Consider the following 25,047-nt stretch of genomic DNA (forward strand, 5'->3'; position numbering starts at 1 on the left):
TCATGTATAAGCATGGGTTTTATTAAGAAATATAAACATAAGTCAAAAGCTGTTTCAACCAAATATTCATTAAATGACAAAACAGTCACACAACCATCCTGCAATACAGATGCTGTATGTGCTTTCCAATCTTTGCAGCAAAACCACTTCTTGAGTCTATTGCAATATAAAATATTACATGAATAGTGGCTCATGTTGTTCCCCTTACTGTTTGCGAAATTAAGCTTTGATTTGAACAACATCTGGTTTCCTTCATGCTACTGAAAAACAATGCCAAATGTATTTGTAGTTTTCTGGTGTCCCAGTAATAACTTATTACACAAATTCTGTACATAATTACAGCAGGCACACTGCCTGTCTTTTACGTAATGAACAAAATAAAAGAAAGCAAGCATTGTTAAAAGTTGTCTTTACAGTGCTGCCCAATGCAGTGTACAGTGCATCTAAAAAATACAAGCAGATATCACACTTTAACACAGTAATGAAAAGAAGAATAAAAGCCCTCACCTGCAGTGGTCATTTTTTCCTGAAATAACGATCTCATATGTTCGGTATGTTTTAATGAATTAATGGAAAAGGATACTTTCTTCTTTTTCTTTAGTAATATGGAGGAGACTTAAAATGTCACCTACACACATTCATCTTCAAGAATATAAGAGAATTAGTTTTGAACGGTGATGTCGTACTGTAAAAAAAAAAAAAAAAATGCTGTAATTAATGTACATTTGAGAAGAAATATTTTTTCAGATTGAGACTTGGTTACCTGAATAAGACTATCCATCTATTCACTGTAATTACCCTGATAACAAGCTCACACATAAATCAAATGATTTAATAAAGAATGGTGGGGAGTTAAATAAAAATAACAAACAGTCCAAAGGCATATGAAAAATATGTAAGGCCCATGTTGAAACACTAGCTGGGAAAGCATAAGCTTGAGAATTTATGGAGCAGCACATTCACAGCACACCTTCAGTACTGCTTTCTTGCAAAGAAAGACTTAGATATCCTTTTCTCCATCTTACATCCATCCTTATTGCCAGTTGGTATCCATATAAATTGATAAATCTCCATTTATCAAAGATTTGTGTGTTGATGTGTTGTGATTTTTTTTGTTTGTTTGTTTATTTACAGCCATAACAATGGCGATAGTAATGCATTGAAATGAAGTGCATTACACATTTTCACATGCTCTTGAAATGACAAAGACATAGAACTGCAATCTGGATCCTGTTTTGACATCAGGCACTCCTTTGCCCTTTTGGGCCAGTCCTCCTCACACACAGGAAACATTCAGCACGCATGTGTCATATGTGCAGGACAGGTGTGCTTGAATAAAAACTGAACTCATAATTGTGTCACACAAGAAAACAGGAGATGAAATCAAGTCATTTGCCCTGACCACTGAATCAGAGTTTTATTTGCAAGGCATTCTGACAGTTTGATATAAAAAAATAAACTGCATAGCTCCATCAAGGACTCTTCATGTTTGTGGAGGAAGAGGCAAGCCTGTCCGAACTTCCCCCTAACGTTTCCTTTGTAGATTTGCATATGCAGATATTCCTGGCATCTGGTTTATCCTCAATGTTCCACATTTTCACATGTTGTAGGCCACATATATAGGGTCCAGCTGGTCGGCGAGGAAGCCGTCCCGCAAGTGCATGCGCTGCTTCTCCCCTCTGGAGTTGATAGGAATGACTCCAGGGTCCACCACCACAACGACCCCCACGATGAGATAGTGCTCTTCCAGAACCACGTTGGTCACAAGGGCAACAAGATCCAGGGCTTCCTGTTCTGACCCCTCAAGCTCCACCACCACCACCAAGAGATTTGTCCATGTGAACACAGCACTGAGGAGAGAGTGAGGAGAAGAAAGATGTATGAAAAGCAGTTTACTGTATCTACACTGCAAAACATGGCTGTTTTTGTTCAACATGGGTATACACATGGTTTTATATATTTTTTAAATCAAATAAAGTGTGTAACAAAATTAAACTTAAAGTTAAATGAAACTTCGCCAACAGCATTCATGGCATACAGTTAATCATCACAGAGCTTTTGTTGACTAGTCCTGTTTGTCTTTTTAATGTTAGCTGACTACATGATAACAAGTAGGCATCCCTTGATCAAGAAGTGTACTTAACTGTATTTAATGTGCACTTGTAGTGTGCATTAAACAAATTTTAAAAAATTACATGCAGATAATATTATATTAATGAAAGAATAGGTCAGTGTACTTAAAAAGAGCAGACTTGCATGACCATTTCACACTGTAGTACACATTTAACTTTTTAATAATGTCAAATTATAAGTATTATATTGATGTGTTGACTAACATACTAAAGCACACGCAACATACTTTATATAGTTTTAACAGTAGTGTGTTATTCAGTATTACTACATGGCTCTGCGGAATATTTGATTCTGATTAGTCAATCGCGCCATCCAGCAGTATTGTTTATGTATGGGACAATGTACATCCAGCCGGTTGTTCTCGCAGAAAAAACCCTGACAGGGTGATCAGGACCCTGACGTGAAGCGGGGCCAGTTTGTTAGTTCTCTTATAATCCATTACAGAGTACAAAACAATTGTAGGAAAATGGCAGCAGCTGTGGATTGTATTGGATGTGACTATGTTAGAGAATGTTAGATTACCAATGTCCATTAATGTGTGTTTGACTGGCCAACAGTAATTATAGTCATCATATAGTTTTTTATGAATTTTCATGTGACAAAAATACCACAACTTGCGTTTCAGGAAATAAGGTAATCAACAGCATGTCACAGATCTTATCTTGTATTTAACTCGAAACTTCCAGTAATACCTTTGTAAATTTTGCTTCTCAGGAAAAACTGAGAAAAACTTACTAGTGTAAAACAATGTTTAAACATTTTCAAAGATAATTATTAAGAATAGTGAATTTTTAGCTATTGTCATGGATGCACTGAACAAATGAAAACTATCAAATGTTAAGTTGTTATAAACAGTAATATTATTCCATCAAAATCTACTTTAAAGTATAAGGAAATCATATTGCTTACCACTCTGCAATGCTCTTGTGTGACCTTATGACAGATGTTTCAATATCAATGGGATGGTAGCGCATTCCCCGCAGCTCTAGAGTCTCATCTAGAGAACCAACCACGTACAAGGCATCATGCCGCTCTAGAATAATGTGCAAAACATCACTTACTGGACAGCACAACTGATTTTTCCTTTTATCCTATCTGATATGAGTACACACCACAAAAACAATGTAAAAACACTACAACTAAATAAAGAAAATTCATATATTAGCTTATCAGGGTGTGTTGAAAGCTTTTATTGAACATGATTGTAAATCGAAAAGTCATCTCAGAAATATCTTGAAATGAGACACTAGTGTGTTTGTGTGTTTGGATACAGTACCTCCACTGGCATCTGTAAGTTCTGTGCGCCGCAGGAAGCCGAGATATCCAGTGCGAGCCCAAACCGTCTGGGTGTCACCGAAGCTCAGTCTGGTGCTGAAGTGGTCAGCATGCAATGCCTCTTCACCATAAACCGTATAGTATCCTGTGGCATTATGGGGGCTGCTCACCCAGATCTGTTACACATGATCACTTATCACTCCACATGATATAATATAACATAAAAGGTAAGACTACTTATTTTAGAGCTCAGATGTGGTTCTCTGTGGTTAATAGAACTTGCTTTAATATTTAAAACTCACTTCTCCCAGATGAGAATCTCCAAGAGGGCCTTTGGTCTCTGTGTTAGCAATTATAACTTTTACCCCAGGCAGAATCTGTGTTGAGAAAATTAAGTTGAGTTAAGTTTTTTTTTTTTTTTTTTAGTTTTTGAAAGAAGTATTTTAAGCTCAACAAGGCTGCATTTATATTACTGCAATTTACAGGAACTGTTTTCTGTTTTAATATCTTTGTAATTTATTCCTGTGATTAAAGCTGTATTTCCAGCATCAATACTCCTGTCATCAATGTCACATGATCCTGATATGTTGATTTGCTGCTCAGGAAACTTAATTATCATCAGTGTTGAAAACAATACCAAGACATTCATACTGTTAAAAAAAGATTTAAATTTCCAAATACAGGGTGTTCCTTTGACATTTCTATTCATGATTTTTTTTTTTTTTTTTTAATGTGGCAGGAAAAACTTTTCTATTAATAAACATAAAAAATAATTGAGCTCTAATAATAATAGATCACCAAATAGGATCATGATACAACTAATGGCTAGAGCAATGGCTGCTGTAAATTCAGCTTTGTATCACAGCAATAACACACACACACACACACACACACATGCAGGTGCTTGTCATGTAATTAGAATATAATCAAAAAGTTGATTTATTTCATTAATTCCATTCAAAAAGTGAAAGTTGTATATTATATTCATTCATTACACACAGACTGATATATTTCAACTGTTTATTTCTTTTAATTTTGAGGATTATAACTGACAACTAAGGAAAATCCCAAATTCAGAATCTCAGAAAATTTGAAAATAAATGAATACCAATACAAAGAAAGGATTTTTAGAAATCTTGGCTCCCTGAAACGTATGAACATGACAAGTATGAGCATGTACAGCACTCAATACTTAGTTGGGGCTCCTTTTGCCTGAATTACTGCAGCAATGCGGCGTGGCATGGAGTGGATCAATCTGTGGCACTGCTCAGGTGTTATGAGAGCCCAGGTGGCTCTGATAGTGGCCTTCAGCTCTTCTGCATTGTTGGGTCTGGCATATCACATCTTCCTCTTCACAATACCCCACAGATTTTCTATGGGGTTAAGGTCAGGCGAGTTTGCTGGCCAATTAAGAACAGGGATACCATGGTCCTTAAACCAGGCACTGGTAGCTTAGGCACTGGACCACTCAGCAGCAGTCCAGTCCTTTTTGAAGCGAGACGCTTCTGACGCTGTCTGTTGTTCAAGAGTGGCTTGACACCAGGAATGTGAAGCTGAAACCCATGTCTTGCATATGTCTGTGTGTAGTGGTTCTTGAAGCACTGACTCCAGCTGCAGTCCACTCTTTTTTGAATGGGTTTTGTTTCACAATCCTCTCCAGGGTGCGGCTATCCCTATTGCTTGTACACTTATTTCAACCACATATTTTCCTTCCCTTCGCCTCTCTATTAATGTGCTTGGACGCAGAGCTCTGTGAACAGCCAGCCTCTTTTGCAATGACCTTTTGTGTCTTGATATCCTTGTGTAAGGTGTCAATGGTCGTCTTTTGGACAACTGTCAAGTCAGCAGTCTTCTCCATGATTGTGTAGCCTACAGAACTAGACTGAGAGACCATTTAAAGACCTTTTGCAGGTGTTTTGAGTTAATTAGCTGATTAGAGTGTGGCACCAGGTGTCTTCAATATTGAACCTTTTCACAATATTCTAATTTTCTGAGATACTGAATTTGGGATTTTCCTTAGTTGTCAGCTATGATCATCAAAATTAAAAGAAATAATCATTTGAAATACTCTATATCAGTCTGTGTGTAATGAATGAATATAATATACATATTTCACTTTTTGAATGGAATTAGTGAAATAAACTTTTTGGTGATATTATAATTATATGACCAGCACATATGTGTGTGTATATATATATATGTGTGTGTGTGTGTGCTATTAATAATACAGAATATATATGTTATATATAATACAGAACATTTACAGGAAAATAATTTTCAATTGTAATAATACTTCACAATATTACTGTTTTAACTGTATGTTGCATCAGATAAATGCAGCCTTGATGAGAATAAACACTTTTATTTCAAAAACATCAATATTTTGTAATTATTCCATAATTCCATAAAAATGTTTTTTTTTCATTATTTATAACTTCTCACCTTCCCAGATTCCGTCAGTGGCAGACTGTGTGGTGATCCTCTCTCTACTAATCGGACCCTAAGCGAAAAACAACAACAAAAAACATGATTTATAACTGAACTTTTCAAATTAAAAGACCAAAATAATTTACTTATTAGCTGATAAAAAAACAGAATATGAATAGACATGAATTGACACTGATATATAAGCTTTAGGACAATCATAAGTGTTTGTTATAGCACCTGTCATGCCGCAGAGCCCTCATGTCCAGATAAACTGTGGTGGGATCCGGCCCAGAGGTGCCCTAGAAACAAAGAACAGCAGATCACTGGAAGTATGTAATATATCTGCCACCACAGCTTCAATGTTCATTCTACTGATCCACCTTCAGGCACTACACACATACTGTGTTACCATGTACCATGTGATATTATACGTCATGGCACATACGACCTTCTCAGAAAGATAATAAAAGTGAATACGGATTCTTAAAGGCAAACTGTTATTAACTATTTTTATTAATAGGCAGTGACATCTATAGGCCATTTCCATGTACTATCAAAGGCAGATCTTTTGTTTGTTCAACCAGTCTGCCATGGAAACATTGGCTCAAACAATTCTGTGAGTTTCTGTTTGTGAAACAAATGACAGATTGTGAATGCTTGGGGCATTTTTATTTTTATTTTTTTAGCAAAAGTTAGAAATGACATGCCACAGATGGAAGTAACAGAGAATTTGTCATATATTTCCTTTAAAGGGATAGTTCACCCCAAAATGGAAATCCTGTCTCAGCCAGATGTAAAACAAAGAGTAAACAAAGAGCTTTGATTCCCATTGACCTCCACTACAAAGAAATATAATGGAAGTCAATGGGAACCAAAACATTCTTCAAAATATCTTCTATTTTTCCCAAAAAGTCATACAGGTTTGGAATGAAACAAAGGCGATGACAGAATTTTCATCTTTGGGTGAACCATCAATTTAAGCTATTAGTTCTTGTAAAACATCTTACTCTTACTCTTTGATTGTGTCCTACTGTAAAGCATTATATGATGAAATGAGGCATTTCGACAGTTAAAATGACCTGCTCATGAATGTAACCCCTATACTGCAAACACAGCTCGTACATTAGCCAGTCTACTCTATATGCACAGCTACAAGCATTGCTTCAGCACAGCCTAGAGTAGATTTATATTAAGTGCAAGGCCAAGCACAAAAGCTGTGAAGAGCAGAGCAGGCATATGAATACATTCTGCCAGTAAATGAAAACTACATAGATAGATAGATAGATAGATAGATAGATAGATAGATAGATAGATAGATAGATAGATAGATAGATAGATAGATAGATAGATAGATAGATAGATAGATAGATAGATAGATAGATAGATAGATTTCACACACACATATATATATATACACACAAACAGAGACATATGAAAAGCAGATCCTTTACAAGCGTCCTAGAAGCCCCCTGCTAGCACCCCTGTGGTCCCCATCTGGGTCACAGTACCTGCTCAGCCAACTTGCCCAGCCTGTTGGGCTGACGAGAGGGCATGGAGCAGCAGACAAACACAGGCATACATTTAATACACAAACAGATACATACACATACAGACAGGCATCCAGGCCAGTGAACAGAACATAAGGGTACAAGAAATGATTTTTAAACAGTTACAACAGATAAAGGCCTATTCACACAAAGAGTGATGCGACAAAGTGACACCAAAAAAAAAAAAAAATTCTGATAGCCTTAGACAAAATGTTACATTCCATGAAACCGCTAATTTGTACCCATTGCTAAAATGTAACAATATATTTAGCTTTTGGTGTGAAGGGATTTATAGTGCATTATTCTTGTCATGATAAAAAAATAAATAAATCATGGAAATTTCACACTTAATGTGAATAGGTCTTTTAAAAGCACACATGAGAGTCCCTACCTAAACACAAACACAAAACACTTGAGTTCATCACTGACCTGAAGACAAATGGCCACATTGACCCTGCAGCCGAAGGTGGTGCTGACGGCCCGTGAGGAGAGCCCCAGGTCTTTGAAGATCTTCGAGAAGGACTGCGTAAGTGTGATGCGAGGACGTTCTTCAGCCACCACCATACAAGTCCGTACACACGACAGATTCACACTCCGTAACTACAGGTGTACAGATGGGGGTTAAACTCAGTGGAACCAATCAAATACAACTTTTGTCTTTAACGACTTTAAATAGAACTACTGTAAGCTCAATTGGATCCTAAAATATTCTGATACACAGAGATAGGACACACAACTTAGTCCGAGATAATGAAAAAAAGTAGACTACAGTTTGGTGTCGGTAGGATTTTGAAATATTTGTATAAGAAGTCAAAATGCTCACCAATGCTGCTTTTATTTGATCAAAAATGTAGTAAACACTTATACACTGTGAAATATAATTGCAATTTAAAATTGGAAACAGTTTATATTTTCACATATTTTAAAATGAAATGTATCCCTGTGATGCAAAGCTGAATTTACAGCATCATTGCTGATGTATTATCATTGCTGAACTGCTTAATATTTTTGTGGAAACTGATAAAAAACATTTTCTGAATTCTTTGATAAATAGAAAGGTTTACTTAGATTATATTACTTAAAAAATATATATATATATATTGAAATACGATATGCTACTTTATTTTTACTAAGGGTGTGTAATTACTGTGTATTACTGACCCGCAGAGCTTCAGTCTGGGAGCCCAGGGCTTTGGTACACATCTCCATCACTGAATATGAACAGAACGTCACTCGTACTTTAAACTGACTGACAGCAGAAAGCCACAGAGACGGATTGGTCTCCAGCTCCAGAGGAGGAACCAGAATAGACTGATGGCCTGAGTACACACTGCAAGCACAAACATGATTTACATTACTGTGCATCGCATAAATAAATATAGTATCACAGTATCCAATCTGTAAACAGGCTCTCACCTGCAGAGACACCAGAGGGCAAAGCCCAGGCCACAGTAGGGGTCCAGACAGATGGCGATCTGTCGAGAGGGGTACAGCTCACACTGCAGCTTAACAGAGCGACACAAGGCACTGGTGGCAGCATGGGACATCTGAGAGAAACACACAGTGTTAGAAATGTCAAACCAACATGAAATGAATGTGATATTGGCACTTGAATGGCAGGTTAGACAGCACCTTGACCCCAGCGAGGATCCCTGTGGTAGAAACACTGAAGTCCAGGTAGGCCAGCATCTCTGGGGTGGGAGGTTTGTAGATCTGAGGAATTCTCTTTCTTGGGAGATCATCTGAATGGAATCAATAAACCTAATTTATGGTTTCTTTTAACAAGGGATTGCAATAATACAATAGTAAAGTAGTGTAAATGATGTCTTTACCTGTGTCCAGTATCAATGGCCACGTTTTAATATCCACAGCGGCCGCTGCCTCTTTGGATTTCAGTAGTTTCATTATTGCTTGAGTTGTCAGAATACATACAGACTTACTGACCTGTCAAACACATGCAACAGGATAGACAAGTTACAGCAGGGAATACAAGATAGTGTTTAATCAATCAGATGCTGGCTTAAAGGTTTAGTTCATCCAAAAATTAAAATTATGTCATTAATAACTCACCCTCATGTCGTTCCAAACCCGTAAGACCTCAGTTTATCTTGGGAACACAGTTTAAGATATTTTAGATTTAGTCCGAGAGCTCTCAGTCCCTCCATTGAAGCTGTGTGTACGGTATACTGTCCATGTCCAGAAAGGTAAGAAAAACATCATCAAAGTAGTCCATGTGACATCAGAGGGTCAGTTAGAATTTTTTGAAGCATCGCAAATACATTTTGGTCCAAAAATAACATACAAAATTACCACTTTATTCTGCATTGTCTTCTCTTCTGGGTCTGTTGTGAGTGCTTTCACGACGCTGCTGACACGTTTTCTGGTGCGCCCAATTACAAAGATAACACGTCAGCAGCGTCACTGCAGTGTTGTGAACACGCTCACAACAGACCCGGAAGAGAAGACAACACTGAATAAAGTTGAAGTTTTTGCTATTTTGGACCAAAATGTATTTTTGATGCTTCAAAATATTCTAACTGACCCTCTGATGTCACATGGACTACTTTGATGATGTTTTTCTTACCTTTCTGGACATGGACAGTAGACCGTACACACAGTTTCAATGGAGGGACTGAGAGCTCTCAGACTAAATCTAAAATATGTGTTCCAAAAATAAACTGAGGTCTTACGGGTTTGGAACGACATGAGGGTGAGTTATTAATGACATAATTTTCACTTTTGGGTGAACTAACCCTTTAAGGCTAAAATAATACTTGTTAATACATATTAGTTCTTAATGCACACACCACACACACAATATATATATATATATATATATATATATATATATATATATATATATATATATACAATCTACAAATATAATCTAATTTAATTTATCTACAGTGGTCATATGTGGACATTATGTATGTATATGTATGTGGACATTATAATCGTCATTCATGAAAATAATCTTGTTATTTAAAAAAAAAAGTTCAACCACGCAAAAATGACTTCAGTGAGAAAAGCTTTAGAATTATTTGTTTGCATTGACACTTAATTTGTTATTAAGTAAAATACAATAAAACAACACCTTATGAGTAAGTTTCTCATAAGCATTTATTAATCTATGATAATGTTAATGTATAAACACAGCAAAAAAAAAAAAAAAAAAAAAACACTAATGAATATTAACAAAATGAACATAAAATTCTATAAAATACAATAATACAGACTTGTTCACCAGGGGGCGCTAGTGTTCCTGTTTCTTGGCTAGGGAAGCATGCCTATCGTAAACAGCATGTGCTGCACTCAGAGACTGAAGTTACCTCAACAATCATTTTAACGGTTGGCAGGGTTGTGGTTAAGTTCTGTGGGTGTGGAGGCCTGACGGTGACTGGAACGCAGCCGGCGTACAGACAGCCATAGAAAGTGGCAATCAGATCAACACCTGCAAAGTAGGAAGACAGAGAGGTCTTGAGCCCTACAAAACCTGAGATCTAAACACTCTTTATTAGACCTCATATAAGCGTCTTTCTCTCCTACCAGGAGGATAAACAAGTGCTACGTGATCTCCAGTGTTAAGTCGACCTCTTTCCATCAGCGCCACGGCCACACGTTCTGCCCGCTTGTGCAGCTGTACACAGGAGGCTGTGTTGGCCACAGTGCCCTGAAAAAATGATGATAGTGAATATACACAATCTGTCAATGAATACAGTGTTTCCTGGGCTGAGGGATAATGAGTTTTGTACCTTGGCGTTGAGCAGCAGAAACAGAGGGTGATCTGGTGTGGCCTGAGCCCTCCACTGCAGAACATCCTGCATGTACAGGAACTACGAGACGAGAGAGGACACATTCAGACAACAGTGATAAAGTGCACTTGATTCTATTGAAAGCGCGCTTGCAGTGTACTTCAAATATTAGATTAAGTTATTTGTACTTGCAGATAATGATGTGACATGTTGTCAAGTATGGTTACCCATACTCATAATTATTGCTCTGTATTTATCCTAAGTGTACACACAAAGCAGTGAACGCACACCCGGAGCAGTGGCCAGCCATTTATACTCGGGAGCAACTAGGGGTTCAGTGCCTTGCTCAAGGGCACTTCAGCCATGGGTATTGAGGGGGGAAGAGTGCGCTGTTCATTAACTCCCCACCACCTACAACTCCTGCCAGCAGCGAGACTCGAACCGGCAACCTTCTCTAACAATTAGGCCACAGCTGCCCCACATGAATGCTTTTCAGCCATACATGCCTTTTCAGCACATTCAACAGTACCTTTACCAAATTTCAGTGACTATAGAATTAATTATGAAATTAAATATAAAGATGTACTCAAAAATGAAAATTCTGTCATGAATGATTCACCCACATGTCGTTCCAAGCCTGTAAGACCTTCGTTCATCTTTGGAACACAAATTAAGATATTTTCGATGAATTCCGAGAGCTCTCTGTTCCTCTCACAGACAGCAAGAATTCTAATACAATCGAGGCTCTGAAACCTAGCAAGGACATCGGTAAAATAGTCCATGGGACATCAGTTGCTGGCTACACAGTAATTTTACGAAACTACGAGAATACTCTTGTGTGTAAAGAAAACAAAAATAACAATTTTAGTATCACATACTGTTTACAGTGTTTACGCTTTGATCAGAATGTAAACAAAGTATCCATGTACATTGTGGCATACATTGTTTATGTATGTGTTTAGTATGTTGCGCTAAAGGGTGACATGGAGGAAAGGAATTGTTGAATCATGTCGTTATTTTTGTTTTCTTTGCACACAAGAGTATTCTCATAGCTCCGTGAAATTGTGGTTGAACCACTGATGTCACATGAACTATTTTACCTATCTCCTTGCTAAGTTGAGCCTTGTAAGGATCCTTGCTGTCTATGGGAGGGTCAGAGAGCTCTCGGGTTTCATCAAAATATCTTAATTTGTGTTCCGAAGATGAACGAACGAAATGAGGATGAGTAATAAATGACAGAATTTTAATTTAACACAGACTACACAGGACTATGTCAAGTGCATGTGTGCATAGTGAGAGAACAATGCAGACAGCGAAAAGTTGTACAAAGTTGTTTATGCGGAGGTAGATAATAGAATGGGGTGTGCGTGATTCCTTTAAATTGTCCAGTGTGTGAATGAGTTCCCTACTGTATCCCTACAGTCCTCTGGAGTTGAGGAGTCTGATGGTTTGGGGGAAGAAGCTGTCACGCAATCTGACTGTGAGGGCCTGAATGCTTCTGTACCAGATGGCAGGAGGGTGAAACGTTTATGAAAGGGGTGTGTGGGATCGCCCGCAGTGCTGATGGCTTTACGAGTACAGCATGTGGTGTAAATGTTTGAGAAAGAGGGAGAGGGACCCCGATGATCTTCTCAGCTGTCCACACTATCCACTGCAGGGTCTTGCAATCTGCCAATGTGCAGTTACCAAACCAGACAATGATACAGCTGCTCAAGATGCTCTCAATAGTCCCTCTGTAGAAAGTGGTGAGGATGGGGAGTGGGAGACGTGCTTTCATCAGCCTTCGTAGGAAGTACATATGCTGCTGTGCTTTCTTTGCTAAAGTGTTGGAGTTGAGAGACCAGGTAAGGTTCTCTGTGAGATGAGCACCAGGGAATTTGGATCTCAATGGGGGAGCCGTCAATTTTCAGCAGGGAGTGGTTATTCTGTGCCCTCCTACAGTCAACAACCATCTCTTCTGTTTTGTCCACGTTCAGGGACAGGTTGTTGACTTTGCACCACACTGTTAGTAGGTGCACCTCCTCTCTGTATGCTGACTCATCTCCTTTGCTGAAGAGAACTACCACAGTCGTGTCATCAGCAAATTTAATGATGTGGTTTGAGCTGTGCATGGCTGCACAGTTGTGAGACAGCAGAGTGTACATTAATAGATGTGCTTAATCAAGATCAATCGTTTGACAGCATTAATTATTTCCATAATAAGTACTCTTTTAAAAAAAAAAGGGTGACCTCTGATCTCTGTGGTTTGAAAGAGTGAAATGGGGTTGATCTTCACCTGATCATTGTCCTCCAGCTGTGAAACATCTCTCCCACAGGCCTGTGCAATCCTCTTTCCTGCCACTAGGTTTCCGACTATCATGGAAGCAGGACCCACCTCTGACACAACAGAGACAACAGGCCATATGATGTGCAAAATGTGCATAAAATGAAAAACCACCACCCAACACTGGCGCAGGACTCACCTGTACCCGGCTGCTTCTGTCTAGGTTTGGGCAGGTTGGTGACACAGGTATGAGGACACATGAGGACGTTGCAGGGGTGCAGGGCTCCCTCCAGGAAGCGCTGTTTGGTCTCTGAGATGTGGATGCCGCCCAGAGGAGCTTTGGGTAGTGTGTTAGCGGGCACCAGAGCCAGACAGTACACTCCCACCTGATGGATGCTGTCGATAGCCTGAGAGTGAGACAGAAGGTGATCAAGAAAAATATGTATGAGTGTGTCTATGAGTGTTGTGTTTGTGCACAGTCGGACAAACCTACTACTAATTGTAAAAATGCATTCAGTTTTCTGTTAGGATTAGGTTAAGAATATTATTTTGCAGTGTCCTCATTTAGATAGCTATGATAAATGTGTGTGTGTGTTCACCTGCAGCACACGGCTCATCCACTGGAAGCTGTCCTCCTCCGAGGCGTCTGGTCTCTGTTCTGCCACCACAACAATGCGTTCATCATGCAGCACAGATAAAGAGAAAACCGCAATCCTGACAGAGAAAAGAGATGCAGCCTTCAGTCCGAGCAGAGATTCATACTCATCTCAAGTCAAGAGTAAATGACATTTGAGTTACCTTCCTCTGTACACAAACTTCATGGGCTCCACGGCCAGTGCTGTGGCCACCACATCATCTGCGTTATGTCTCCGTCCACTCACCACCATCAGTCCATCCATCTTTCCCACCACAAACACCAGATTGTCCTGTAATACAAGAAACAAAGCCAATCCCAGAAAGATGAACTCCACGTTTTGAATTAAAAGACACTCAAAAGTTATCCTGCTTCAATAGGAATGGTTTTGTTTTAAGGCATCTGGACCCACCGGCCCGATGAAGCCAAGGAGAGATGTGCGTGTGAAGGGTCTGTCACTGATGGGAGCTCCTGATGATGTGACTGGAATGGTCTGAAAACAAGACAACGAAAACATTTTAGTCGAGTTCACAATGCTGTCAAGTCCTGATTTTACTAACCTTTTTTTTTTTTTAGGTAAGCATCAACGACTTTTTAACAGGGTTATAACACATAACTCAAAGCTCTTGATGACTAGTGGTTTTATTTGTGAACTTTTAACCATTTTTTTATAAATTGTTCTCATTGGCTATTATTGTTACTTTTTTCTATATCTTATATAAAGTTATGCCACAGTCAGACAATATAATATAACTTGATCTTTACTGTTGTAGAGAAAATGCTCATGTCTTTCTAGAATCACTTAGTTGAATCATAGCGTCAGAAATTTCAGTAAAGTATAATAACAAGAATTGCAGATGTGAATGAATGTTTTAAACGAGTGAATAATTCAACGACTCGCTCAAAAAGATCCAAAATACGCCAACTGGTATGTGTCATCTACAGAATGGCCCACTGAATGTGAGTTTTTGACAGATATATTTAATTTTCAAAATTGATACCACTATGGCTGCACTTTTAATTCAATATAGAACCGAAATCGAATATCTATTGAACATTTTAAGACCAACACTATATGTTTAAAAATCATTGGAGATTTCATTTACCTCAAAGACATTCTTGGTCATGCCTGGCAGACCGTAGTAGGAGATTCCTGTACTGCTGGAGCTCACACAGATTTCTCCAACCTCATCCGTTCGACACAGGTATGGCGTGCCCTCTAACCGAATCACACACACCAGCGCTACACACACAGAGATGCATAGACAGCACATTAGTCCCCAAAGGAAATACAAAATTAAGAATAATAGAATGTTAAACATAAAGTGCCAAAAAAGTAAAGCATTCCTTCATCGCACTATTCATCCAATAAAAATCCGTGAGAGTAAAGCAGGTTTCACCTCCAGGCATGACCTGTCCCACATCCTGGACAGTGAGCACAGAGAGCTTCTCCTCTGTGTCTACTCGAATCACTCCATAACTCAGACCGCTCATGGACAGTACTGCCTTCCCCGGAGGAGGAACACCCATCTCTGGAGGCCTGAACACACACATACAGAGACATTCAACATGGATTTGTGCTCTGGAAAACGATACTGCTGTATGCAAATTCAAATGCAAAATACCATTATCATTTCTGAGATGCTAACTGAAATGCATTAGAGAAAAAGGTGAAATAAAATAGCAAGCAGTGTCTTGTGTAAACTGGGCAGAATGCATGCACTAGAACAGTAGTGGTTTTACAGTAGCAAGTTGCTGTAATGTCATCAGTGTACCTGCGGATGGCGACGGTCATAGCCTCAGAGGAACTTGCACACGGGCAGATCACCTCTGGCCGCAGCCCACGGGCCTGAAAGACGTTGAGGAAGGCATCGCAGGACGAAATAGACCCTGCATTTCAATATGCACAACACACACAATGTTCCAGCGACATTTCAGGCTGTGTTCCATACCACTTGGAATTACGCTTGTGCTCAGATTGTTCTGTTTAAGTGATCACTCACATGGGTTTGCTCCATCAGCGACGATGAGCATGCGGAGAGAACTGAGACTGATGTCTCTCTGATCCCGCTGGGCTAAAAGTGACCAGTGCATGTCCCTGGATTTCACCACGGCTACACGAGCTGTTTGAAACACACAGGACATATGAACATGCAAACAGTCACACAGCATTTAATCAGTGTAGTAACAGCTATGATGTGAAACAGGAGTTTACTGTTTATATGTGACCCTGGAGCACAAAAGCAGTCATAAGTAGCATGGGTATGTGTATATGTTCTTTTATGCCAAAAATCATTAAGATATTAAGTAAAGATCATGTTTCATGAATACATTTAGTAAATTTCCTGCATTAAATATATACAAGGTTAATTTTTGTTTAGTAATATTCATTGCTAAAGACTTCATTTAGACAACTTTAAAGCCAATTTTCTCAATATCTTGATTATTTTGCTCTCACAGATTCCAGGTGTTCGAATAGTTTTATCTGAGCCAAATGTCTGAGCCTATCTTAACAAACCATACATCAATGGAATGATTATTTATTTAGATTTCAGTTTATGTATAAATCAGTAAAAATAATAATAATAATAATAATAATAATAAAAAGACCCTTATGACTGGCTTTGAGATCCAGGGTCACATATAGAGACCACCTATTAACATTAAACCTACATGTCAGAGTCTTGTACCAGTAGCCTACTGTCTTTGTTAAATATTTTACTCTTTTGAAAGGTTTCCCTTAAAATTAACATTTGTTCACAATGCTCTGTTAGCAGATTATATAATATTTCTGAACAATTTTAATCCAGTAGACAGTATTTTAGAAATAAATTTTAACTTTAAAAAGTTTACAAACTCCTCTTTGTGTAGTTACATCATTTAACCCGTAGGTGGCAAAAGTGTCTTTTTTAAAATATTATGAGTAAATCTTCATAATTCATATAATCTGAAGAAATGTGGAGAATACAGTATTCTACTGTCCAAGAGTTTGAGATATTAAATATTTTTGAAAGACATCTCTTATGCTCATCAAGACTGCATTCGTTTACTGTAATCAACAATGCAGTAAAAACAGCACTGTTTTCTATTTTATTATATTTTAAAATGAAATGTATTCCTGTGATGGCAACACTATATTTTTAACATCATTACTCCAGTCTTCAGTTTCACAAGATCCTTCAGAAATCATTCTAATGTACAGATTCTACAGCATTTATTAAAAAAACAAATCTTGATGACAAATTACGTCCAAATGTATTCATTTCAAACCAGCAGCAAATTCTTTATTTATTTTAACAGGTTTCACAGGTTTAACTCACTTAAACCTCCTTTTTACTTTAGAATCCAAAAACTTTGGTATCAACTTTTAGAAGAGTCCATAAAGATTCTGTAATCTGAAGAAAAATACAGTTAATTGCAATGCTAAATATCTATTTTAAATGCACAGCAACTGCATCAAACATCAGTTGATTTGGTTTATCCACATGAAAGTGGCCGTAGTTCTGTGGCTTAAGATCATGACACACAGGCGGTCTGGCTTTAGGCAGTACACTCACCTTTATATGTGTGGACTTTCTGGATCCAGGAGAGAGGGTTGACCTTCATCAGCGAGTATGGGATGCTGATCACGTGCATTCGGTTCATCACACTCTGAACACACATCACCATGACAGCAGTTGCCAAGGACACAGGTTAAGAAAGCAAAAGACAGCTGGATGAGTGCGAGGTGATCTAACTCCTTATCCATGTGTGTGTGAGTGTACTGTGTGTGAACGTATCAAACCACGACTTACCGTGAGCACCCCGTGCCATAGACCAGCATCTCGCTTGAAGTCCAAAACATTTGTTATAATTTCACCTGTACAAGACAGTAAAATCACAGTAAACATTTAGTGGTGTATACTGCAAAAAACATTTACAATAATGGTGTGATGTATGTAAACAGCAGCAAGTAAACAACATAAATTATGCATGAATCATTTTAAAACTTTAGAATTTTTGTTGTTTAGACCTTAGTTGTGTAGATCTAACTGATAACAATTGCATTTGCACTAAATCTAGTATTAAAGGTGTATACAGAGGCAGAAGAAGAGGGTAACAGTGTCTTTACTGCAGGAGCTTGCTGGGGAAGTGTTAAGTGTTAAGGGTCTGTGAGAAATTATTTAGAGAGTGGAAGTAGGACACTATAGACCTGCAGAGGCCGGTCTCAGAAGAGCCTGTGTGTGATGTGTGTAAGTCACACACACTCACCCTCTGTGTAGCCACAGGCCTGTGTGAGCGCATGACAGTGAGCCAGCATGGCAGAGTGAGACACCGTGATGCCCATAGTGCTGCCCTCCTTACTGGTCTTATACTGTGTACAGACAGACAGATTCAGAGTTAGAGAGATGGACAGAGAGATGAATGGATGGTCAGACGATAGATAGATAGATAGATAGATAGATAGATAGATAGATAGATAGATAGATAGATAGATAGATAGATAGATAGATAGATAGATAGATAGATAGATAGATGACCTCTATGTATGCGATCTCATTGCAAGCATCTCTTATTGGAGGATGCCAGTCTTTAGGAGGCTTTGCAACATGCTTTCCATCAGTAACGAACCACAGCAGTCGTGGCCAGCCTGTAAAAACATATACACAATATACCCGAGGTGAAGAAACAGCACCATAAAATAAAGATGAAGTAAGTGGCTTGTACAGAACACCCACCCTTAAAAGTGACAACTTCTCCGGTCTGTGCTTTGGGCAGACCCTTCTGACAGGCATCAGTGGTCAGCGCCAGAGTGACCCCACAGCTGCCCAACAGAAACCCCACCTGCTGACTGCCTGCATCCTGATGAGAGGAGACACAGACAGTCATCAATACAACACCGATCTGCAGTCCACTCACTCCTTCTCTGTCTTAAATCAGACGGTCTGCGATAACAGTCTCAACAACACAACACTAAGTCAACATGCGTGTTTTTGTGACCTTCATTTTAAAAGGGTCTTATGAAATTGGTAAAAATGCATGCATTATTTGGTGTATTTGGTGAAATGCAATGTGTTTATGTGGTTTAAGGTTAAAAAAACACATTATTTTCCACATACTGTACATTATTGTCGCTCCTCTATGTCCCACTTTTCTGAAATGTGTTGATTTTCACAAAGCTCATCGTTCTGATAAGCGAAGTGTGCTCTGATTGGCCAGCTATCCAGTGCATTGTGATTGGCCGAATACCTAAAGCATGTGATGCAAATGTTATGCCCCTCACCATACTGTGATGCTGTGTCCCGGCACGACGAGACAAAACCAATAAAACCCATTATAAACGAGGCATTTATTGCATCCAGTGGGGACATAATTGCTGATTATAATGACTTATACTGTGTTTTTACACGTTGCGTTGGATATTGCACTGCGTAAACATAAAACTATGTCTGCGTTAATGATCGGAGAAACAACAAACAACAAGCGCTACTCTGCACTGCTCAAAACTCACATTTGATTAGACAGTGGCAAGTTCTTTACATATGTAAACGTACTTACAGACTAAGAGTCAGAAGCACAAGACTGTCCATGCAAAGTTGGAATTTCCAGACTTGTATGCGCTGCACACACTCGAATAATTGCATCGCACTGTTCCAGAACAGTGTTGTAAATACAGCTGAACCTCTTAACCTCTGAGCCCTGATTTGTAAGACCAAAAAAAGCAGTTTTCCTTTCACAATGAAACACACAGCTTCTCCACAACATGGCGGCATCAGCCGTTGTTTGTTGATTTTAGGGGGGCATGGACGAGTCTTAACTTTATAAAGAATATCTCTTTGGGTTTGAGACTTCAGTTTTTGCAACTTTAGAGATCTTATCTATGCATGAACAGCTTTTAACACTCCAAAGATAAAGGTAGATTTGAAATCACATCATATGACCCCTTTATTAAAGGATTAGCTATCTCCATCAGGAACATTATCTCTATTAGTCAAACCATACACGCGTCAAAGCAGCACAGAGACAACTTGTTATACCTTTCAATAGAAGACATTCAGGTCTTTTACAGAACTTTTTAAAAGCTTTTTTCAAGGATAACGCTGTGATGTGAGGAGATCAGGGTGTCATATTGTGTCTTTTCCTGTATGGGGCTCTAATGTGATTGAAATCTATAATAGTGTTGTTTGTGTGCTGGTGTAATGCTGATTAATACCTTTCGAGTGAGTGGCACTTCAATGGGCACAGGCACCAGCTCCGCCAGGAGGCATGCATAAAACGCCACCATAAACATCACAGGATCATTGTTAGGGAACACAAGAGCAACCTGCAGAGATACACAACAGATTTATTTACACCTCTAGCATTAATTCTGTTTACTGCTACTGCTAACTTCTTTTATTCTGGGCCTGTTACACTTGGTATTAACATTGTCCATCACTGGATATGTCAAGTTGTGTCAGAAATGGTATATTGGAATTTTCTTTCTCCTTTATAATACAAAATAACATAGAATTGTGCTTAAGTATACAAATTGGTATATTGGACACTCACTCTGTCTCCAGGTCGCAGTAGTGGTTCATTCCTGGTGCTCAGTTTGTTTAGCAGTGTATAGGCAAGTTTCTGACTCTGTGTCCACAACTTCCCTACAGAAACACGTTTACAAGAACAAGAAGCAGGCAGGGTTAACCTATCAGAAGCACCTGACACTGTTCAATTTTCTAAATCCTTCACCACTTGAATTAAGATGATAAAAAAAAATATTTTAAAGCACAGCCACCTCAAGATCAGACTCTGGCACCTCTTTTTACTGTGGGATCGTTCTGAGGCTACAGATTTTAAATACAGTTTAATAGCTACAGTATGATAGTGTTTCTGAAATCAAATCTTTGCATAGATATGACAGGAAACACTGGCATCACACAATGCTTTGGAAAAACCATTAATCCTAAACAAATAAAGGATATACATTAAACCACAACGACCTGTGTCCTATACTCCTGAAACATTGGTGTCTCGCATTTTTCAGCAGTCAATGCAATTTGGGAAATAAATCAATCAAATCTGTATGTGTGTGAAAATATTCAGATGTAACCCCCTTTATAATTGTTAACATTTTCATAAGTAACTGGAATTTATATTTTTTAAAAAAATCTCAGTAACTATAACAATTACATTAAATTTGTAATTAAAATATTTAATTCAATTACATGTAACTAGTTACTCCACAGAACTGATGATAACTGATGATGTAGTTCAGGAATCAGGAGCAGAAGAAAATAATATATTATTGTATTTAATTCAGTGTGAAGTTCCACCGTACCGTATGTTAGTGTGTAGATGGGTTTGCCGGCGTTGTCCAGTGCAGTGAGGCAGGGGCTTTTGGGTTGTGTGGTGCCCCAGCGCTGTAAAGAGGCCAGTAATGAAGGAGGCCAGTTAGTGACCACCCCCAGCGGATCCCCATTCAGGGGTCTCATCTCACCCCCCTCAGGCTTCGGCTGGTTTGGATCTGGATGCTGGACTGTAGATGACAGGAAATCATGTTTTTTAATACAATACTGACGTATTATATACCCTATTTGGTTTTCTTTATGCTAATATACATTTTACAGATTATATATAAATGTATACTTAGACATTTAGTCAGTTTAATAAAAAATCTATTATTTTCCACCTATGAAAATGTATTCTATTGTGTGCTTACTAAAATCACAACCAAGTTGAGTTTCCTTCCTATAAACAGTTGAAAACAGTTATTTATAAGCAGCTCACTGGGTTTTGGAGCAGAGTTTGTGTGAGAGTGATTTTAAATGTCACTGAGCATCTCAGGGTGACTTATGCATCCTGAGGATGAAATGTGACACGGCTTTAAATAGATTTGATTGATTTTGTGTGTCTGGAACAGGAAGAGAAAGAAAAGCAGAGGGACAGAAATAGAGAGAATATAAAGTGAAGATGCTGCTGCTAAGAGATTACCATAACCTTAAGAAATGATTGACTGAAGAGAGAGAAAAAGAAAAGAAGAGATAGATTCAGAGGGTTTCTCAAACTTTAATGACCTGTAAACTTGAGGATCACTGTTCTGTCACTGGACAGTGTATATAACAACAATAATAAAATAAGAGTTTATCTCCATAATGCAGAAACAAATAAAAGGCTGAACAATTTGAGTATGGCATACAATGTTATGTTTATATGCATAAATAAACAAAAAAATTATATATATAATATAAACAAAGGCATATAATAAAACAGACATTTGTTTCTGAGAAATTGACTTGAGTAATAATGTTTAAACCTTTCAATGATTTAACTGCTGTATAAAATCCTGACTTGAGACTGACCAATCAGAGAAGCCGCTGTTACCAAAGAAACAAGAGCAGGTCACTCCAAACTCTCAGTAAACAGGTCCACTTTCTCAATATTTATGTAATACGTGTGTGACAAATAAAGAACCTTAAAAGAACCTTAAAACAAAAGTTTCTTTCTTTATTATTATAATTTTTTTAATGCACTACCATTCAAAGTTTGGGGTTGGCAAAAATATTTTTATGTTTTTGAAAGAAGAAGATGTGAAAAGCACACACACACACACACACACACACAGACACACAAACACACATACACACATACACACACACACACATATATATATATATATATATATATGCAGTGCCGTGAAAAGATTTTGCCCCCTTCCTTGTTTTTTATTTTTTATTTTTTACAATTATTATTATTTGCATATTTGCCACACTTGAAAGATTCAGGTCATTAGACAAATTTGAATATTAAACAAAGATAATGCAAGTAAATACAAAATGCAGTTTTTAAATGATGATTTAGTTTATTAAGGGAAGAAATCTGTCCAAACCTGCCTGGCCTTTTGTGAAAAATTGTTGTTTTGTGTTTTTTTCCTGTCTCCTGGGTCAGTAACTTCTTCTAAAAAGCAGTTTTTGACTAAATAGCAAAAGGTCATGATTAATGATATTCAATCTAAGTGTAAAAGCTTAAGTTCCTCCTGAATACTGAAGATCTGAAGGAAATGCGATTGGTGTTTGTCCTCATTATCATGATGTGGTGGTTTCGATACAAAAGAGCTCTATTTTAAGTCTATTTTATTTTACTATTATTTTGTTCTTAGCATCTTAGCTGAAATCACTATCAGTAATAGTGGTGGGAATTCCCCAAGGTAAAGTGAGTTTGTATCTAGAAGTGGAACACACTCCTAGACAGGTGGAGCTGGGGGAGGTAGACGGTTTCAGAGAAACACACTGCAGGACTGGATGTACAGTGAACACTTAACCAGACTATTTAAATGTTCAGCAAGCAACTTAATAGCTGAGCAGAGACTAAACAGCCTTTAGTAAATTATGTGAAGTGAATGCTAGCAGAGCTTTATGGCAGAATGATATATTTCTAGATGCATGAACCTACCATCCAAAAGTTCCTCGAAATCATCAACAAAGAACTCTCGTAAAGGGGGTCTCTTTGGCCTTTTCAGAGTGTTTAGGAGCTGCTGAATCTTAGAGGACACTCGACTGTTGACTGGAACACCTTTAGACAGAAAGTGTCAGGAGAAGGTAGGACAGAGAAAAAGAGAGAAAGATGGAGAGGATGAGATAAAAAAGCAGAGAAAGGTCATTGTGAAAGGATGGTGGGGTTTCACACAACAGCCTGTCAGTCAGTGTAAGGCTGTATGCCCATGGGTTTGGTTAAGATGGTACTGAGCGTGCTCAGTAGAGACACCTGACCCAGAGCATCAAAGACTCCTGACTCTGATTGAGGCAGCTGGACTCATGCTGCCTAGCAACAAGCTTCTACCCATCAACCATTCATGAGCTTTCTTCTGAAAAAGTCCATCTGATCATGCTCTATATGCTTTAGATAGGGCTTTAGGATTACTGTAGTTTAAATAGATTGAAACTCAATTCACATGAAACACAGGGACTAAAGATGCAATGAATATGTTAATACATGTTAAACAATATCACAATATCACATGAGCACCAGGGTCACTCTACAAAGTGCTACAAACATGTCTGAGCAATTCCCCATGCCAAATACATATACTATATATAAGAAAACAAATATAAAAAATATCTAAATATCAAAACACTGATGGAGATTTAGGGCAGATTAAATAATAACACAAATAATCCAATTAAAATTGAGTACCAAAAGCCAATTAATATTTTAATGTCCTTATGAAGACATTTGTACAAAAAATAATGATGGTTTATTTACATTATTTTTTATAATAAATATTATTATTACAGTGATTTCTCGATGTTACTCTTGGTAGTTTTACCAATAGGGATGTAAAATGCATACATTGTTCAGTGTTAATAATTACATTTCTTGTTCAAAATACATTAACTGTGCTTGTTTGAAATGGTGATTGCTGATTGGATGGTAATTTTCAGCAATTCCCATTGCAGTATAAAGTGTTCTTTCATCCTACATAATTATGAATTTAGTAGAGTCACAGAAACACCACAAAATCACCAATGTGTAATGAAAAAAAAAACACTGACAAAAAAACTAAAGAACAATGAGGAACATTTCTCAGCTGGTTTTTAAATAAATTTTAGAAACACCCATCAAATGTTTCTATTGAGGTAAACATATACTTTCACATTACAGTTAGGAGAGAACAGAACCAAACATCAAGACACAACGATCATCTTCACATGATGAATCTATCTATTCTTTCATTTCTCTGTTAAACATCTGTCTGTGAATTCCACAGAGAGATGGCTGTGTCATTTATATAAGCATGACTGAGATGTTCTCTGACATTTCATTGTCAAGAGACACCTGAGCCTCAGCCGCTGTCAGTCTGCCCCTCATCTCTGTCTGCATCTCACACACACTCACAGACCGTGCTCAAGTACCCAGAATTCACTGCAGGACCCGAGAAAGCCAATTACTGTAACAGCTCCCCAAACACACACCTTCTTGCTATTTAGTTTAAGAACAAATGTTCTCATGTGAGGATAACCACAACATAACTACTGCTATCCTGCTTCATAAATGTCC

General features: G+C 38.0%; 1 protein-coding gene across 6 annotated transcripts in view; it reads right to left on the bottom strand.

Annotated features, from left to right (window-relative positions):
- dip2a (disco-interacting protein 2 homolog A) overlaps positions 1 to 25,047 on the bottom strand; it is a 108,904-nt gene continuing 83,857 nt past the window's right edge. For all 6 annotated transcript variants that reach the window (XM_026272597.1, XM_026272598.1, XM_026272596.1 and 3 more), the window contains 32 exons: positions 23,443 to 23,562; positions 21,332 to 21,529; positions 20,563 to 20,654; positions 20,225 to 20,335; positions 18,750 to 18,873; positions 18,552 to 18,661; positions 18,283 to 18,385; positions 17,826 to 17,890; positions 17,589 to 17,682; positions 16,035 to 16,154; positions 15,807 to 15,921; positions 15,432 to 15,571; positions 15,138 to 15,274; positions 14,444 to 14,524; positions 14,196 to 14,323; positions 13,997 to 14,111; positions 13,597 to 13,804; positions 13,410 to 13,510; positions 11,135 to 11,215; positions 10,929 to 11,052; positions 10,712 to 10,833; positions 9,215 to 9,326; positions 9,015 to 9,124; positions 8,799 to 8,929; positions 8,544 to 8,712; positions 7,812 to 7,982; positions 6,073 to 6,134; positions 5,851 to 5,908; positions 3,711 to 3,785; positions 3,410 to 3,584; positions 3,043 to 3,166; positions 1 to 1,850 (listed from right to left, as the gene is read on the bottom strand). In XM_026272597.1, coding sequence (XP_026128382.1) covers positions 1,598 to 1,850; positions 3,043 to 3,166; positions 3,410 to 3,584; positions 3,711 to 3,785; positions 5,851 to 5,908; positions 6,073 to 6,134; positions 7,812 to 7,982; positions 8,544 to 8,712; positions 8,799 to 8,929; positions 9,015 to 9,124; positions 9,215 to 9,326; positions 10,712 to 10,833; positions 10,929 to 11,052; positions 11,135 to 11,215; positions 13,410 to 13,510; positions 13,597 to 13,804; positions 13,997 to 14,111; positions 14,196 to 14,323; positions 14,444 to 14,524; positions 15,138 to 15,274; positions 15,432 to 15,571; positions 15,807 to 15,921; positions 16,035 to 16,154; positions 17,589 to 17,682; positions 17,826 to 17,890; positions 18,283 to 18,385; positions 18,552 to 18,661; positions 18,750 to 18,873; positions 20,225 to 20,335; positions 20,563 to 20,654; positions 21,332 to 21,529; positions 23,443 to 23,562 — 3,929 coding nt within the window. In that variant the 3' untranslated portion in view covers positions 1 to 1,597. The remainder of the gene's footprint in view (positions 1,851 to 3,042; positions 3,167 to 3,409; positions 3,585 to 3,710; positions 3,786 to 5,850; positions 5,909 to 6,072; positions 6,135 to 7,811; positions 7,983 to 8,543; positions 8,713 to 8,798; positions 8,930 to 9,014; positions 9,125 to 9,214; positions 9,327 to 10,711; positions 10,834 to 10,928; positions 11,053 to 11,134; positions 11,216 to 13,409; positions 13,511 to 13,596; positions 13,805 to 13,996; positions 14,112 to 14,195; positions 14,324 to 14,443; positions 14,525 to 15,137; positions 15,275 to 15,431; positions 15,572 to 15,806; positions 15,922 to 16,034; positions 16,155 to 17,588; positions 17,683 to 17,825; positions 17,891 to 18,282; positions 18,386 to 18,551; positions 18,662 to 18,749; positions 18,874 to 20,224; positions 20,336 to 20,562; positions 20,655 to 21,331; positions 21,530 to 23,442; positions 23,563 to 25,047) is intronic.

Source organism: Carassius auratus, chromosome 9, assembly GCF_003368295.1.
Source record: "Carassius auratus strain Wakin chromosome 9, ASM336829v1, whole genome shotgun sequence".
In the NCBI taxonomy this organism is placed as follows: Eukaryota; Metazoa; Chordata; class Actinopteri; order Cypriniformes; family Cyprinidae; genus Carassius; species Carassius auratus.